Genomic DNA, 15,529 nt, shown 5'->3' with positions numbered 1-15,529 from the left:
GTGAGCAGGATGACGCTACGGTATAATAAACAGCCACGGTCCTTCCGCTCCTATCGCTGTACCACTCAGCATCAGTGACTTCAAGGAAACTACACGTGTAATTTGTTGCGGATTACGTCAGTAGCATGTTCTGTGAAAGACGAAAAAAGGTTCCGCCAGGTCCTTGAAATATCATCTCGGTCTCCACACGCTCTTCAGTTGGCTGGCATCACGACAGAGACTGTGTTGTATCTTGACTCCAATTGAGTAAGTACAACGACTATCGACACTAGGAGTCTAATAGCAAATTCGGATTTCGTAACGTTGGTCGTATTTGAAAAGTCTGTTATCCGGAAACTCTGGAGCCAAATGAACTGTTAATACGTTGTAAATAACCATTATTCATCTCATACGATGTAAGCATGATGGTACTCTCATTTTTATTGTTCGATCTAGCAAAGTACGAGGGCTATCCACAAAGTACATTACGTTTTGGAATTAAAAATAAATAAAATATTGGATTTTTTTTAATTATATGCAGATGAAAGCCACACTTAAATACTACTTTTCTACATAGTTGCCATTTAAACTAAGGCACTTATCGTAGCGATGGACGAGCTTGGAAATTCCTTCGTCGTAAAATTCGGCCGCCTGCGCCTTCAACCACGTGGCTACCTCTTCTTGAAGCTGTGCGTCGTCATCAAAACGCTGCATAGCCAACCACTTCTTCATTGCTGGGAATAAGTCGCTCGGGGCCAGGTCGGGACTGTACTGCGGATGAGGAAACAACTCCCACTTAAAAGATTCGAGAACTTCACGAGTGGCATTTGCCGTGTGGGCCCGGGCGTTGTCGTGAATCAGCAAGATCTTTTAGCCCAACTTTCCCCTGCGCTTGTTTTGTATTGCTCTTCTGAGGTTGTGCAGAGTTTGGCAATACCTTTGAGAGTTTATTGTAGTGCCTCTTTCCAGGAAATCCACAAAAATCACACCTTATCTGTCCCAAAAGACAGTCATTACGTGGTTGAAGGAGCAGGCGGCCGAATTTTACGACGAAGGAATTTCCAAGCTCGTCCATCGCTACGATAAGTGCCTTAATTTAAATGGCAACTATGTAGAAAAGTAGTATTTAAGTGTGGCTTTCATCTGTATATAATAAAAAAATTTCCAATACTTTATTTATTTTTAATTTCAAAACGTAATGTACTTTGTGGATAGCCCTCGTATATGCTTGGATGGACAAAGCTGCTTTTACATCTGTTTGAGGTGCAGTACCTCCATCGTGTATTTTTGTCTATTTTTTTGTGTTACTTCTCTGGAGAGGATAAAGAAATTGGATTGTGGAAATTCCTGATTTTTATTTGATTCATAATTTGTCCCATGAATCAAAACAGGGCATTGTTCTATTCACATAACTGAGAATTCGTTTCGCCTTGGTCTAGTTATAAGTGCGCCAATAGGAAGACATATTTCAGGTTACAGATTCACTACATACAACCAATACAAAAAAGATGTTAAAGACGAGCCAGTGTAACAAGCCCATCTACTGTAGTGGTTGGTACAAACAATAGGTCAGACTGATTTCAGCTTGATGGCGACGGATTTTCTTCTGTAAGCGAAGTCTTCCATATTTAAGCACTGACCTCGCATTCTGAATTAACCGTTCGGCTATCTAGACTTAAGTATTCAGGATGTGTCTAAATTATTTGAAGAGATTATTGGGTTGGCTTCTTGAAGAAAATGGAAATCTCTTTCCAAATAGCTGTGGTGTCACTTGTGTGTAATTACGTGACGTTAAACTCTTTCTTCCTCGCACAAAGAAAAGTGTGATGGAGTCATCAATGATCAAAAACCTATCTACGCTTCATATCTTAAGTGCCTAGTCCAATTGCATTAGAATAATTTCAGTAAAATGGGTAGAAGAGAGCTTCTTTTGACTTACGAGTACATCGTTAGTAAATCGACTACGCATACAGACACAGTATTCAGCTGCTTGAAGTACAGAGAACTAAGCGAAGTCATGTGAAATGCAATGAATGTTTCAAATGACATGAGTAAAGCCTTTTCTATAATGTTATAGTGAATTTTCACTAGAGATAGCTAATTAGAATGTAGCATTATACAATCTGTATTCGTCTTTGGTATACGTACAAAACAGTCGTATGGTAAATTCGAATTCAATAACGGTAGGAAGATGTCCCTTAATTTTACTTGAGAATCATTGAAAGACATAATACAAGGGATTGTGGGAGACTTTCTTCCCTTGTAAAACTTGCGAATTGGGTAGAAAAGGCGGGAATTTTGGAATGTGGTGGATTGCGAAATACGGTTCACATATAGGCTTCCATTTAGGACTTGCCGTGTTCGTGCGGAATTACAGTTTTGTCTTAAATGCTAATATCCTTGAAAGTATCGCTTCGACAATATAAAAGGGATTGGGGTGAGATAGTAGGCATATCATTCCTGTTTCTCTTCTGCAGCGAATAGAGTAACTAGATAAATCCACCGTGTAGAAAATGGCTTGTGGGACGAGAATATGAGAACAGTCATTTATACCAAAGGGATATTATTTAATGATTGTCTTCGTTTTGACATTTTTCGAATGATTGAGTTACATACGTTTCCTGTCAGTTTTGATGTGTGAAGGAAAGGTTATTACCGAGAAAATACGCTGTTATCACAGGAGATTTAAACGAGAAAACAGTAGTTCGATGACAAAGTCTTGCTTAATTTCTTCATCCGTGAGCTTAGACTGTGTGAAAAGTTTATATTGATGGTCAGTGCATTGTTCTGGGACAAATAAGATTAAAATAATAAATTTAAAAAGAATGTCGTGAGTCACCAAAATTTTAGAACATTTTCAAAGTGAATATTATTTACGTTAGTAAATTAGAGAAATCACTTACTCGGTGGAGTAGGGTACATCAGCGTATGACAGGATGTTATAAGCATAGTCTAGTCCAAAATTACGAAAAACAAACTAAAATTACATTTATTTGACGAATAAATGCTGACACTGCGATACACAGCTGTCTCTAGTCCTACTGGAACTTGCAGAAGCCAAGACAAGTGATGCACTGAAAGCACATGCTGTAAAGTGTATGGTACAACAAGGCACCACGAGTTTGGTTTGTTTTCTGAACGGGCAAAACATTAAAAAATTGGATGCAGTATGTATGCTACATTAAGAAAGAGGAGGATAGTCACGGTACGTGCTTTGCTATTAAATACACCAAGAAGATTATTAGAAATTATGTAACTCTGCAGACTTCGTGAGCGTTGTCTTTTGAGGCAAATGTTTTTGGATTCTAGATCGCGACATATCACACTTCATGGTCGACGTTTCGACCCCTCTGCTGGGATCTCACTCAGCGTCTTCTAGTGTTCATGCATAACGAAGTGTTTCAGCTAACCGTGAACGCTAAAAGATCCTGAAGATGATTCGAGCAAAGAGGCCGAAACGTCGGTCATGTGGATGACACGGGAGTGTGACATGACAAGGTTTACGTAACATACTAGATGACTTTACCTTCAGTTATTAGAAACCATCAAATCTCTTTTGGAGTATCAGCATCAACGTCTTAGTCTGATCCTTCTAAGTGCCAGCAGCTTCGTGAATGTTACTTGGATTTTTCAATCGGTAAGAACATTCTCCGCGATAGACAGTGACGGTCCAGCACACAGTTATCTCTCACTCTGCTGCAAAATGAAATGTTCAGTGCGGTAACAACCGTGACCAACACTTATCTCCGATACATTTTCTCACGCGGTTGCTATCCAAAGTGCGCGAGGGAATTTTCGTATGTAGGGAAAGGAAATTCCCGGTTTTGACTTATGTTCGGCTGTTCACTTTTAATTTGTTACGAAGTTTAAGGAAGGAACTATTCCGCCATTTGTCTAAGAGCTCTTTTTGATCTCTGTAGAAAAGATAATCAAACGACCTTTCAGTTTGAAATCACTTACTGCAACTGTAATTATGTAATGCATTCGGTGGCTAGTTTACAAATATCAGCCCCTTGATTGCATTATAATACTTATATTGCAGACATTTCAGTTACAATTTATCAGTTTCACAATTTATGAAGGTGAGCAGATCGTATGTGCCAGATAACAGGATGATTGCTTGCCATTTTCTTGCGCAGGAGTATCGTATAGACGAATTGTTTGACCGTGGCACTTGAGTGTGGAAGAAGGAAGGAAGGAATTTCAGGGTTTATCATCCCGTCGACATCAAGGTCATTAGAGACGGAGCACAAGCTCGGATTGAGTCGTGTGGGGAAGGAAATCGGCCCGGCCGTTGTAATAGAACCATCCCGGCATTTGCTCTTCGTACCTGAATCCTCTCGCACTTCTACGTACTGGGGTCAACCAGCATCTACAGTGACCGTCCCAACGTTGCAGATAACATGATTTAGGTTTTCCGTGATTTCAGCGGAGATGTCCGAGCAGGCTGTAGTAATAAGTTGTTGCCTGTCGTCCAGAGTAGTTGGTATATCGTTGTATGCAGCGTCTTTCAGCTTTACCCCCCAAAAAAAGTCTACCGGCGTCACATTTGCGAAACTTGCCAGCCGGTACAGGTCCTCTCCGCCAAATCCAACGATTTGGAAACAATTCGTGAAGACATGCTTCGTGCACTGTGGGCTGGACAGCCATCATGTTGGTACCAGAGGTTCCTCCTAGTCTGTAGAGGAAAGACTCCTAGCATCCGTGGAAGATGGTCTGTTAGGAGGCTGTGATACTTGTGCGTGTTGCGTGATCAGTGTATCAAAAACAGGCCTATGAGGTGATGGTTCACCATCCAACAACACACGTTTACACTCTACGGACTCTGACGCTCCACCTGACAAAGCCAACGTGAACTGAAACTTCCTGGCAGATTAAAACTGTGTGCCCGACCGAGACTCGAACTCGGGACCTTTGCCTTTCGCGGGCAAGTGCTCTACCATCTGAGCTACCGAAGCTCGACTCACGCCCGGTACTCACAGCTTTACTTCTGCCAGTACCTCGTCTCCTACCTTCCAAACTTTACAGAAGCTCTCCTGCGAACCTTGCAGAACTCGCACTCCTGAAAGAAAGGATATTGCGGAGACATGGCTTAGCCACAGCCTGGGGGATGTTTCCAGAATGAGATTTTCACTCTGCAGCGGAGTGTGCGCTGATATGAAACTTCCTGGCAGATTAAAACTGTGTGCCCGACCGAGACTCGAACTCGGGACCTTTGCCTTTCGCGGGTAAGTGCTCTACCATCTGAGCTACCGTAAAGTTTGGAAGGTAGGAGACGAGGTACTGGCAGAAGTAAAGCTGTGAGTACAGGGCGCGAGTCGTGCTTCGGTAGCTCAGATGGTAGAGCACTTGCCCGTCAGAGGCAAAGGTCCCGAGTTCGAGTCTCGGTCGGGCACACAGTTTTAATCTGCCAGGAAGTTTCATATCAGCGCACACTCCGCTGCAGAGTGAAAATCTCATTCTGCCAATGTGAACTGTCAACAGACCAATAGTGGATGTTTCGGCTGTTTACTTGACCATGTTGCTAAATGTAACTTCATCACTAAACGAGATACATGATACATCTGGTGTATCCTGTCTTAACGTCCATGTACAGAAATTAACATGATTATCATAATCGTTTCCATGAAGCTCTTGATGCAGAGAGATGTGATAGGAATGGAATTTATATCGATGGAGAATGCGTAGAACACTTGCCTAAATCATGCCAATTCTTCGTACGATTGCGCAGGAGTTTATGTGGGGGTCAACTGCAACAGCAGCAAGAACATTAATGTGCCCCTCTTCCATCGTTACTTGTTCCCTTCCGACACATTATCTAGGTGTTACACTACCACTGTCACGTAACAGATTGAATAGGTTCATAAATGACCGCTCAGATGGTTGATTCCAGTCGTGTGATTGGAATCATGATATCCTGTCAAGAACGTCACAGTTCGTAATAACTGATGGAAAGTCATCGGGTAAAACGGAAATAATATATGTCTTTTCCAAAGAAAGTGTTATAGGGTCTCTGTTGTTCTTGATCTACATCAACGATATAAGAGACAATCTGAGCAGTTCTCTTAGATAGTTTGCAGATGATGCCGTCATTGACAGTCGTGTAAGCCAACAGTAATCAAAACGAATTAAAAAATGATTTAGACGAGATACCAGTGTGGTGTAAAAACTGGCAATTGATTCTAAATCATGAAAAGTGTGAAGCCATCCATATGAACACTAAAACGAACCTCTAAATTTCAGTTGCACGATACATAACACAAATGTAAAGGCTGTAAACTCAACTAAATACTTACCGGTTATAGTTACGAATAACTTAAATTGTAACCATCAGGTTACCTTCCGTTAGGAAAGTACGTGCACTCCGCGACTGTTATGTAATTTATAAATGATAGAGCGTAGCAATCGGTCTTTTATTTTTTTTTGCAGCTTTTATTACGCAAATCCAGATTTCGGCTAGTGCCTAGCCATTATCAATGCACTATTTTTTAACTTCGATGCATGTTAGTTCCCTGTTGATCGGGCGTCAGTCACAGTTCTTTGAATACTCTAGAATACTCAGGGAACTAACATGCATCGAGATTGAAGAAATAGTGCATTGATTATGGCTAGGCACTAGCCTAAATCTGAATTTGCGCAATAAAACCTGCAAAAAAAAAAAATAAAGGACGACTGATTGCTGCGCTGTCATTTATAAATTAACTTGTAACGTTCACATCGATAAAGCTACGGAGAAAGCAAACCAAAGACTGCGATTTATTGGAAGAACACTTAGAAATTGTAACAAGTTTACTAAAGAGATTCCTTACACTACGCTTGTCCGCCCTCTTCGGGAGTACTGCTGTGCGATTTGGGATCCGCCTTAGATAGGATAGACAGAGGACATCAAAAACGTTCAAAGAAGGGGAACTCGTTCTGTATTGTCGCGAAATAGCGCAGATAGTGCGACGGATCTGATATACGAATTGGGGTGGCAGTCATTAATACAAAGGCGTTTTTCGCTGAGGCAGGACTTTCTCATGAAATTTCAATCACCAAATTTCAATTCAGAGTGTGAAAATATTTTGTTGGCGCCTACCTATATATGGAAAAATGACCATCATAATAAAATAAGGGAAATCAGAGTTCACACGGAAAAATTTCTGCTCGATTTTCTCGCACGCTGAGCCGCTGTGACCGGCGGTTCTAGGCGCTTCAGTCCGGAACCGCGCTGCTGCTACAGTCGCAGGTTCGAATCCTGCCTCGGCCATGGATGTGTGTGATGTGCTCAGGTTGGTTAGGTTTAAGTAGTTCTAAGTCTAGGGGAATGATGAAATGGCTCTGAGCACTATGGGATTTAACAGCTGAGGTCATTAGTCGCCTGGAACTTAGAACTACTTAAACCTAACTAACCTAAGGACATCACACACACATCCATGGCCGAGGCAGCATTCGAACCTGCGACTGTAGCAGCAGCGCGGTTCCGGACTGCAGCGCCTAGAACCCCTCGGCCACAGCGGCCGGCGGGGCTGATGACCTCAGATGTTAAGTCCCACAGTGCTTAGAGCCACTTGAAACATTTTGAACCTGCGCGCTGTTCGTGAGTGGAACGGTACAGAAGTAGCTGAAATGTGGTTCGCTAGGCAATTAATTGTGAATTGCAGACTAATCGTGTAGATGTAGATGTCATACACTCTCCGTACACCAATGTCATCTTTTTCTGCAATGGTAAATCCCGTCGTCCTCTCACGAACTACTGCTTGGACTGTCACGCGCTAACTACTAGCACGTCGCAGTGCACTCAAGAAACACACAAGCACACTGTAAGCAAACATAACAGTATTGTCCCTAGCAACTACACAGGTTGAATGGTACAAACAAGTGTCGGTGTGGAGATTTTTCAACACATCGTACCTCGTAAACGATAAGCACTAGAATCGTACGCACTAGACTCCTGCAACAAACACCACTGGCATTCTACTTAAGCCTACTTTAACTTTTCTATTGTCAGTAGGCATTGTGCCGTTGAAAAAGTGTATGTTTGCAGAAAAAAGTATTTTTAGACTCTTGCAACAAACCCCACTGGCATTCTACTTAAGCCTACTTTAAGTTTTCTATTGTCAGTAGGCATTGTCCCGTTGAAAAAGTGTATATCTACAGAAAAAGTATTTTTAGAAAACCGCACATCAATAGCACTTCCATTTCCGTAAGATTTGCCGTGCAAGTTTTAGGTGATTCGCCTTAAAGGAAAAGATGTACAGAGAAGTTTGTAGTGTTTCAACGATGTAACTGAAAATGTTTCTACATCTGCATCTACATCCATACTCCGCAAGCCACCTGACGGTGTGTGGCGGAGGGTACCTTGAGTACCTCTATCGATCGGTTCTCCCTTCTATTCCAGTCTCGTATTGTTCGTGGAAAGAAGGATTGTCGGTATGCTTCTGTCTGGGCTCTAATCTCTCTGATTTTATCCTCATGGTCTCTTCGCGAGATATACGTAGGAGGGAGGAATATACTGCTTGACTCTTCGGTGAAGGTATGTTCTCGAAACTTTAACAAAAGCCCGTATCGAGCTACTGAGCGTCTCTCCTGCAGAGTCTTCCACTCGAGTTTATCTATCATCTGCATAACGCTTTCGCGATTACTAAATGACCCTGTAACGAAGCGCGCTGCTCTCCGTTGGATCTTCTCTATCTCTTCTATCAACCCTATCTGGTATGGATCCCACACTGCTGAGCAGTATTCAAGCAGTGGGCGAACAAGCGTACTGTAACCTACTGCCTTTGTTTTCGGATTGCATTTCCTTAGGATTCTTCCAATGAATCTCAGTGTGGCATCTGCTTTATCGACGATCAACTTTATATGATCATTCCATTTTAAATCACTCCTAATGCGTACTCCCAGACAATTTATGGAATTAACTGCTTCCAGTTGCTGACCTGCTATATTGTAGCTAAATGATAAGGGATCTATCTTTCTGTGTATTCGCAGCACATTACACGTGTCTACATTGAGATTCAATTGCCATTCCATGCACCATGCGTCAATTCGCTGCAGATCCTCCTGCATTTCAGTACAATTTTCCATTGTTACAACCTCTCGATACACCACAGCATCATCTGCAAAAAGCCTCAGTGAACTTCCGATGTCCGTTTACATTAAGGCGCAACAGGTATTTCCGTGCAAGTGACTGCCTAACACGCTCAAAACCATCTGGTGTATAAGTAAGGGCTGCGGCATTAGCCAAACGAGCAACCACATCTTCTGGGGTGTCTACCGGTGTCTCGTACACCAAACGCTTTGTCTCCCCTCATAAAAAGACACATGTGAGGGTGGGGCAACGTCTCTAAAATGACGTTCGCCACAAAGCAGTCTGAACACCGTCTGTGAACATAACTAGCCTTTAAACCTTCATAGACTCCGTGAGGGAGTGCCCGGTTTGTCTCGTAAAAGAGTGTATCTTTTTGTCTTCCCCCAAAACTCTAAAATGTTGACTACCTAGCAAGGGTCATCAGGCCATTATTTCTGATGTTTCGGCAGTTATTTACAATTCCGTTTTTGGAATCTATGTATGGTGTTGACCCAAACAAATACTGCTCGTCATATGTTAGATGCGACGCCCCGTGGGAATGGAAAACGTCAGAATGTTTATCGTCACATACAAAATGATTTTTAAAGCGGAATTTTACGCGCCCATTCGAATGAGCAGCCGCAAAATTAGTCTAGCGTAATATTCCTTTTACGATATACATGAACAAGGACAGTAAACAGGAAGAATAACGAGTACCCCAGCAGCGATTGAGTAGCGCTGCTGCATGGTGGTAGCAGTCAGGGCAGAGCAAGGGCGGCACACGAGTCGCATGAAAGATGAGATGAGCGGTATTTGTTTGGCATCATTCCAGCTACAAACTCCGAAAATGAATTTGCAAATATCTGTCGAAACATCAGGGGAAGAGCGCCCGACGAGTCTTGAGAGGCCCCCGGTAGACGTATTTGTAATGTTACCAGTGATGCGGTCACCACCGGGCCCCAGAACGGCGTATGTGGGAACATTCTACCAGTACCACAGTGATAATACTACGCCAGCAATAGTCTGGTGCTCAGCTACAGAATTTCGCAGTCGGATAGCCCCTAGCCGCTAGACGGCTTACGAAGCCTTCAGTGTAAATACACTACTGGCCATTAAAATTGCTACACCAACAAGAAATGCAGGTGATAAACGGGTATTCATTGAACAAATATATTATACTAGAACTGACACGTGATTACATTTTCAAGCAATTTGGGTGCATAGTTACTGAGAAATCAGTACCCAGAACAACATCCTCTTGCCGTAGTAACGGCCTTGATACGCCTGGGCATTGAGTCTAACAGAGCTTGGATGGCGTGTACAGGTACAACTGCCCATGCAGCTTCAACACGATACCACAGTTCATCAAGAGTAGTGACTGGTGCAATGTGACGAGCCAGTTGCTCGGCCACCATTGACCAGACATTTTCAATTGGTGAGAGATCTGGAGAATGTCCTGGACAGGGCAGCAGTCGAACATTTTCTGTATCCAGGAAGGCCCGTACAGAACCTGCAACATGCGGTCGTGCATTACCCTGCTGAAATGTAGGGTTTCGCAGGGATCGAATGAGGGGTAGAGCCACGGGTCGTAACACATCTGAAATATAACGTCCACTGTTCAAAGTGCCATCAATGCGAACAAGAGGTGATCGAGACGTGTATCCAATGGCGCCCCATACCATCACGCCGGGCGAATACACGCTTCTAATGTGCGTTTACCGCGATGTCGCCAAACGCGAATGGAACCATCATGATGTTGTAAACAGAACCTGGATTCATCCGAAAAAATGACGATTTGCCTTTCGTGCAACCAGGTTCGTTGTTGAGTACACCATAGAAGACGCTCCTGTCTGTGATGCAGCGTCCAGGGTAACCGCAGGCATCGTCTCCGAGCAGATAGTCCATGCTGCTGCAAACGTCGTCGAACTGTTCGTGCAAATGGTTGTTGTCTTGCAAATGTCCCCATCTGTTGACTCAGGGATCGAGAAGTGGCTACACGATCCGTTACAGCCATGCGGATAAGATGTCTGTCATCTCGACTGCTAGTGATACGATGCCGTTGGGATCCAGCACGGCGTTCCGCATTATCCTCCTGAACCCAGCGATTGCATATTCTGCTAACAGTCATTGGATCTCGACCATCGCGAGCAGCAACGTCGCCATGCGATAAACCGTTATCGCGATAGGCTACAATCCGACCTTTATCAAAGTCGGAAACGTGATGGTACGCATTTCTCCGCCTTACACGAGGCATCACAACAACGTTTCACTAGGCAACGCCTGTCAACTGCTGTTTGTGTATGAGAAATCGGTTGGAAACTTTCCTCATGTCAGCATGTTGTAGGTGTCGCCACCGGCGCCAACCTTGTGTGAATGCTCTGAAAAGGTAATCATTTGCACATCTCAGCATCTTCTTCCTGTCGGTTAAATTTCGCGTCTGTAGCACGTCATCTTCGTGGTGTAACAATTTTAATGGCCAGTAGTGTATTACCAACACTGTCCGACCATTATTATTAAATTATGATATCTTCCCGGTAACCATTCGGGACTGCACCAGGAAAGGGAGAAAATAATTGTGCTACCCATGGTACAATCTGTTAGGTAGCTAACCGAGTATAGATGCTGCTCCAGATACGTGGCGTAAATAATGGGGATTGTTCTACATTCCTCGCTCTCTCCAGATGTGAAAACATCGATGGTGTTGGTATAAAGTCACTGGACTTGCGTTAAGATAGAACAATGCATCGTCTTCAAGATTTGAAGAACCTTTCGTCTTCCGATCATACACAACGGGAGAATTTTTACCAGTGTTATGTCTCTCTAGCTGCCAGTCTTTCGTTTGTCTTATCATTATTCGAAACAGTTATTACAAAGTTGTAGAACAAAAATTTCTGGCCTGACGCAAGCCCTCACGGTATATTTCAGGCTTTACAGGAGCATTATTTTAAGGTCACTGTATCAGCTTAGTAAAAATAACCATATCATTTGTGCACAAAGCGACTCACGTAACTGTTCGAGATTCTAACTGTTCGAGATTCTAACTGTTCGAGTTTCCCTGTCCAACTTTAACCATGACAGGCAGGTGGAGGAAAATAGTTTCTCGAAATATCCTGCAGATTTTTATCAGTGGGATATTCAACAGCTTACGCACAGTTACATATTCTGTTGTCTCCATATCAGTAACTGCTGTATGTTTTGAACATAGCTGGAGTTCAGAAACAGTGAATGTAAAGAACGATTTGAGAAAATCAGCCACCCAGTGCCAGTATAAAAGTTTGTTAACACCCCTTGATCAATGTTTCAGCAACTGTAAAATTGTCTTCTTCAGAAGTAAATGGACCTATTAAGAAAATGTTTTGCATTATTTTGCCACATGGGGGCCGTTTCACAGAATTTTAATTCGTATACATTTTAAAGTGAAGACTTTTACTCTTAACCCAGATATAATGGCAGTTTTTTTTAAGGGATGGCCACACATACATGTTAGTTGACATGAACTCCTTTGCTTTGAAATTTGTCGTCGCGAATATGCGATTTTACGTCTAAGTAATTTTGTTTATTATTTTTTTATCGAGTGGTTTTGTACATCGTTTACATCTCAATAATTCTTTTCAGCTATAATGTAAAAATTTTCCTCCATAGATCCATGTACTTCTGAAGGAGACAATTTCACAATTATTGAAATCATGGCCAAGGGTAGTTAATAAATATTTGTACCGGAAACTGGTTAACTGCTTTTCTCAAATCATTCCGACAGCGATGCTAAATTTTTATTCTGATTTTTCCAAGTGAAACTGTCTTCAAAATTCGAAGCATGTTCTCTGTATATTGATGAGCCTGTCGTTTTAAAATATGATCTAAGAACATTATGTTTGAACTTATGAGCATAATCTTAAAATTACTGTTCCTTGTCCTTCCAGATATTCGAAAAAATGCCTGATGGCGATTTCAGTGATGCTCTGCAGACGGTGTCTCGAGCAAACGATCTCTTCACAGCTGACATGTTCAGGGTAAGATTCCACGCAATATCTCACATTCTTCACTACATTGTACAGTGTTCTTGTCAGTAATGTATGAAACACACTCGCTGTGTCTACAGCTACAATCGAAAAGTGACGTATACTGGTTTTGCAGCGAAGCGAGAAAGAGGATACTCCGCAAGCCACCTGACGGTGTGTGGCGGAGGGTACCTTGAGTCTCTCTATCGGTTCTCCCTTCTGTTCCAGTCTCGTATTGTTCGTGGAAAGAAGGATTGTCGTTATGCCTCTGTGTGGGCCCTAATCTCTCTGATTTTATCCTCATGGTCTCTTCGAGAGATATACGCAGGAGGGAGCAATATACTGCTTCACTCCTCGGTGAAGGTATGTTCTCGAAACTTCAACAAAAGCCCGTACCGAGCTACTGAGCGTCTCTCCTGCAGAGTCTTCTACTGGAGTTTATCTATCATCTCCGTAACGCTTTCGCGATTACTAAATGATCCTGTAACGAAGCGCGCTGCTCTCCGCCGGATCTTCTCTATCTCTTCTATCAACCCTGTCTGGTACGGATCCCACACTGCTGTGCACTATTCAAGCAGTGGGCGAACAAGCGTACTGTAACCTACTTCCTTTGTTTTCGGATTGCATTTCCTTAGTAGTCTTCCAATGAATCTCAGTGTGGCATCTGCTTTACCGACGATCAACTTTATATGATCATTCCATTTTAAATCGCTCCTAATGCGTACTCCCAGATAATTTATGGAATTATCTGCTTCCAGTTGCTGACCTGCTATATTGTAGCTAAATGATAAGGGATCTTTCCTTCTATGTATTCGCAGCACATTACACTTGTCTACATTGAGATTCAATTGCCATTCCCTGCACCATGCGTCAATTCGTTGCAGATCCTCCTGAATTTCAGTACAATTTTCCATTGTTACAACATCGTCTTGTGAAAAAGTGTCTTGATAAGCATATTGCCGCACCGCCAACACAGCAAGCGTTGAGCGTATTTGGCTTGGTGACGTGAGTACTCAACGCACTAAACAAATGGCAGAAGGAAAAGCGTGGCGAAATGTGAGTGGTTTTGCGTGCAGGAGGATTGGAGAGGGGTACTGTTGTGAAGCGATCAGAATAGCCAAGTGTACGTTTAGCTACTGGCTCGTTGATTCAGTTAAACATAGGCATGATACATCATTGGAGTGACAGATTTCCGGTATGATAGAATATGCTTACTAAGGTGGCAACTGCATGGAGCAGGAGACGTGTAGGTAAGGGTCTCCAGTAGTGTAAGATTTTCGTACAATAATTACTTTTATTCTCCATAGGGCTCCACAAACGAAATTTGGCACAATAAAAACGTATTCCAGTTAATGTAATACTATTTGAACCGAGTAGTCTGAACCGGCCATTCAATATAAGAAAACATTTAAAAATTGTGAACATAAATGTTACAGCTGGAATTAGGCAATTACAATTATAAAGCAGTTAGATACAGTAACACACTTCACTTACAGCTTTAAATACTTGCTTACTTTGCAGGATTGATACACAGACTGGTCTAAAAAGAAATAAAAATCCATAATTAGCTCCTCCGCAACAAGAGTACCCATCAACACAACAAATACACTGGAAGTCAAAGAAACTGGTACACCTGTGTAATATCGTGTAGAGCCCCCGCGAGCACGCAGAAGAGCCGCAACAAGACGTGGCATGGACTTGACTAATGTCTGAAATAGTGCTGGACGGAACTGACACAACGAATCCTGCGGCGCTCTCCATAAATCCGTAAAAGTACGAGGGGGTGGAGAGATGTCTTCTGATCAGCAACTTGCAAGGTATCCCAGATATGCTCAATAAGGTTCATGTCTGGATAGTTTGGTGGCCAGTGGAAGTGTTAGAAGAGTATTTCTGGAGACGCTCTGTAGCAATTCAGGATGTGTGGAGTGTCCCATTGTCCTACTGGAATTGCCTACGTCCGTCGGAATGCACAGTGGACATGAGTGGATGCACGTGATCGGACAGGGTGCTTATGTACGTGTCACCTGTCAGAGTCGTATCTAGACGTATCAGGGGCCCCATATCACTCCAACTACACACGCCCCACACCATTACAGAGCCTCCACCAGCTTGAACCAGCTGCTGACATGCAGGATCCATGGATTCATGAGGTTGACTCCGTACCCGTACACGTCCACCCGCTCAATACTATTTGAAACGAGACTCGTCCGACAAGGCAACATGTTTCCAGTCATCAACAGTCCAATCTCGGTGGTGACGGGCCCACTTGAGGCGTAAAACTTTGTGTCGTCCAGTTATCAAGGGTACACGAGTGGGCCTTCTGCTCCGAAGCCCATATCGATGATGTTTCGTTGAATGGTTCCCATGATGACACTTGCTGATGGCCCAGCATTGAAATCTGCAGCATTTTCTGCGGACTGGTTGCGCTTCTGTCACCCTGACCGATTGTCTTCGTTCGTCGTTAGTCCCATTCTTGTAGAATCTTTTTCCGGCCGCAGCGATC

At 43.0% G+C, this 15,529-nt stretch overlaps 1 protein-coding gene across 1 annotated transcript in view; it reads left to right on the top strand.

Moving 5' to 3' along the window:
* Nucleotides 1–202: 202 nt before the first annotated feature.
* Nucleotides 203–15,529, top strand: part of LOC126162938 (serpin B6-like) — a 113,171-nt gene continuing 97,844 nt past the window's right edge. The window contains exons 1-2 of the mRNA XM_049919767.1: nt 203–246; nt 12,949–13,038. Coding sequence (XP_049775724.1) covers nt 12,961–13,038 — 78 coding nt within the window. The 5' untranslated portion in view covers nt 203–246; nt 12,949–12,960. The remainder of the gene's footprint in view (nt 247–12,948; nt 13,039–15,529) is intronic.

This window comes from Schistocerca cancellata, chromosome 2, assembly GCF_023864275.1.
Source record: "Schistocerca cancellata isolate TAMUIC-IGC-003103 chromosome 2, iqSchCanc2.1, whole genome shotgun sequence".
NCBI classification, from domain to species: domain Eukaryota; kingdom Metazoa; phylum Arthropoda; class Insecta; order Orthoptera; family Acrididae; genus Schistocerca; species Schistocerca cancellata.
This window is presented reverse-complemented; position numbering and strand designations above follow the sequence as displayed.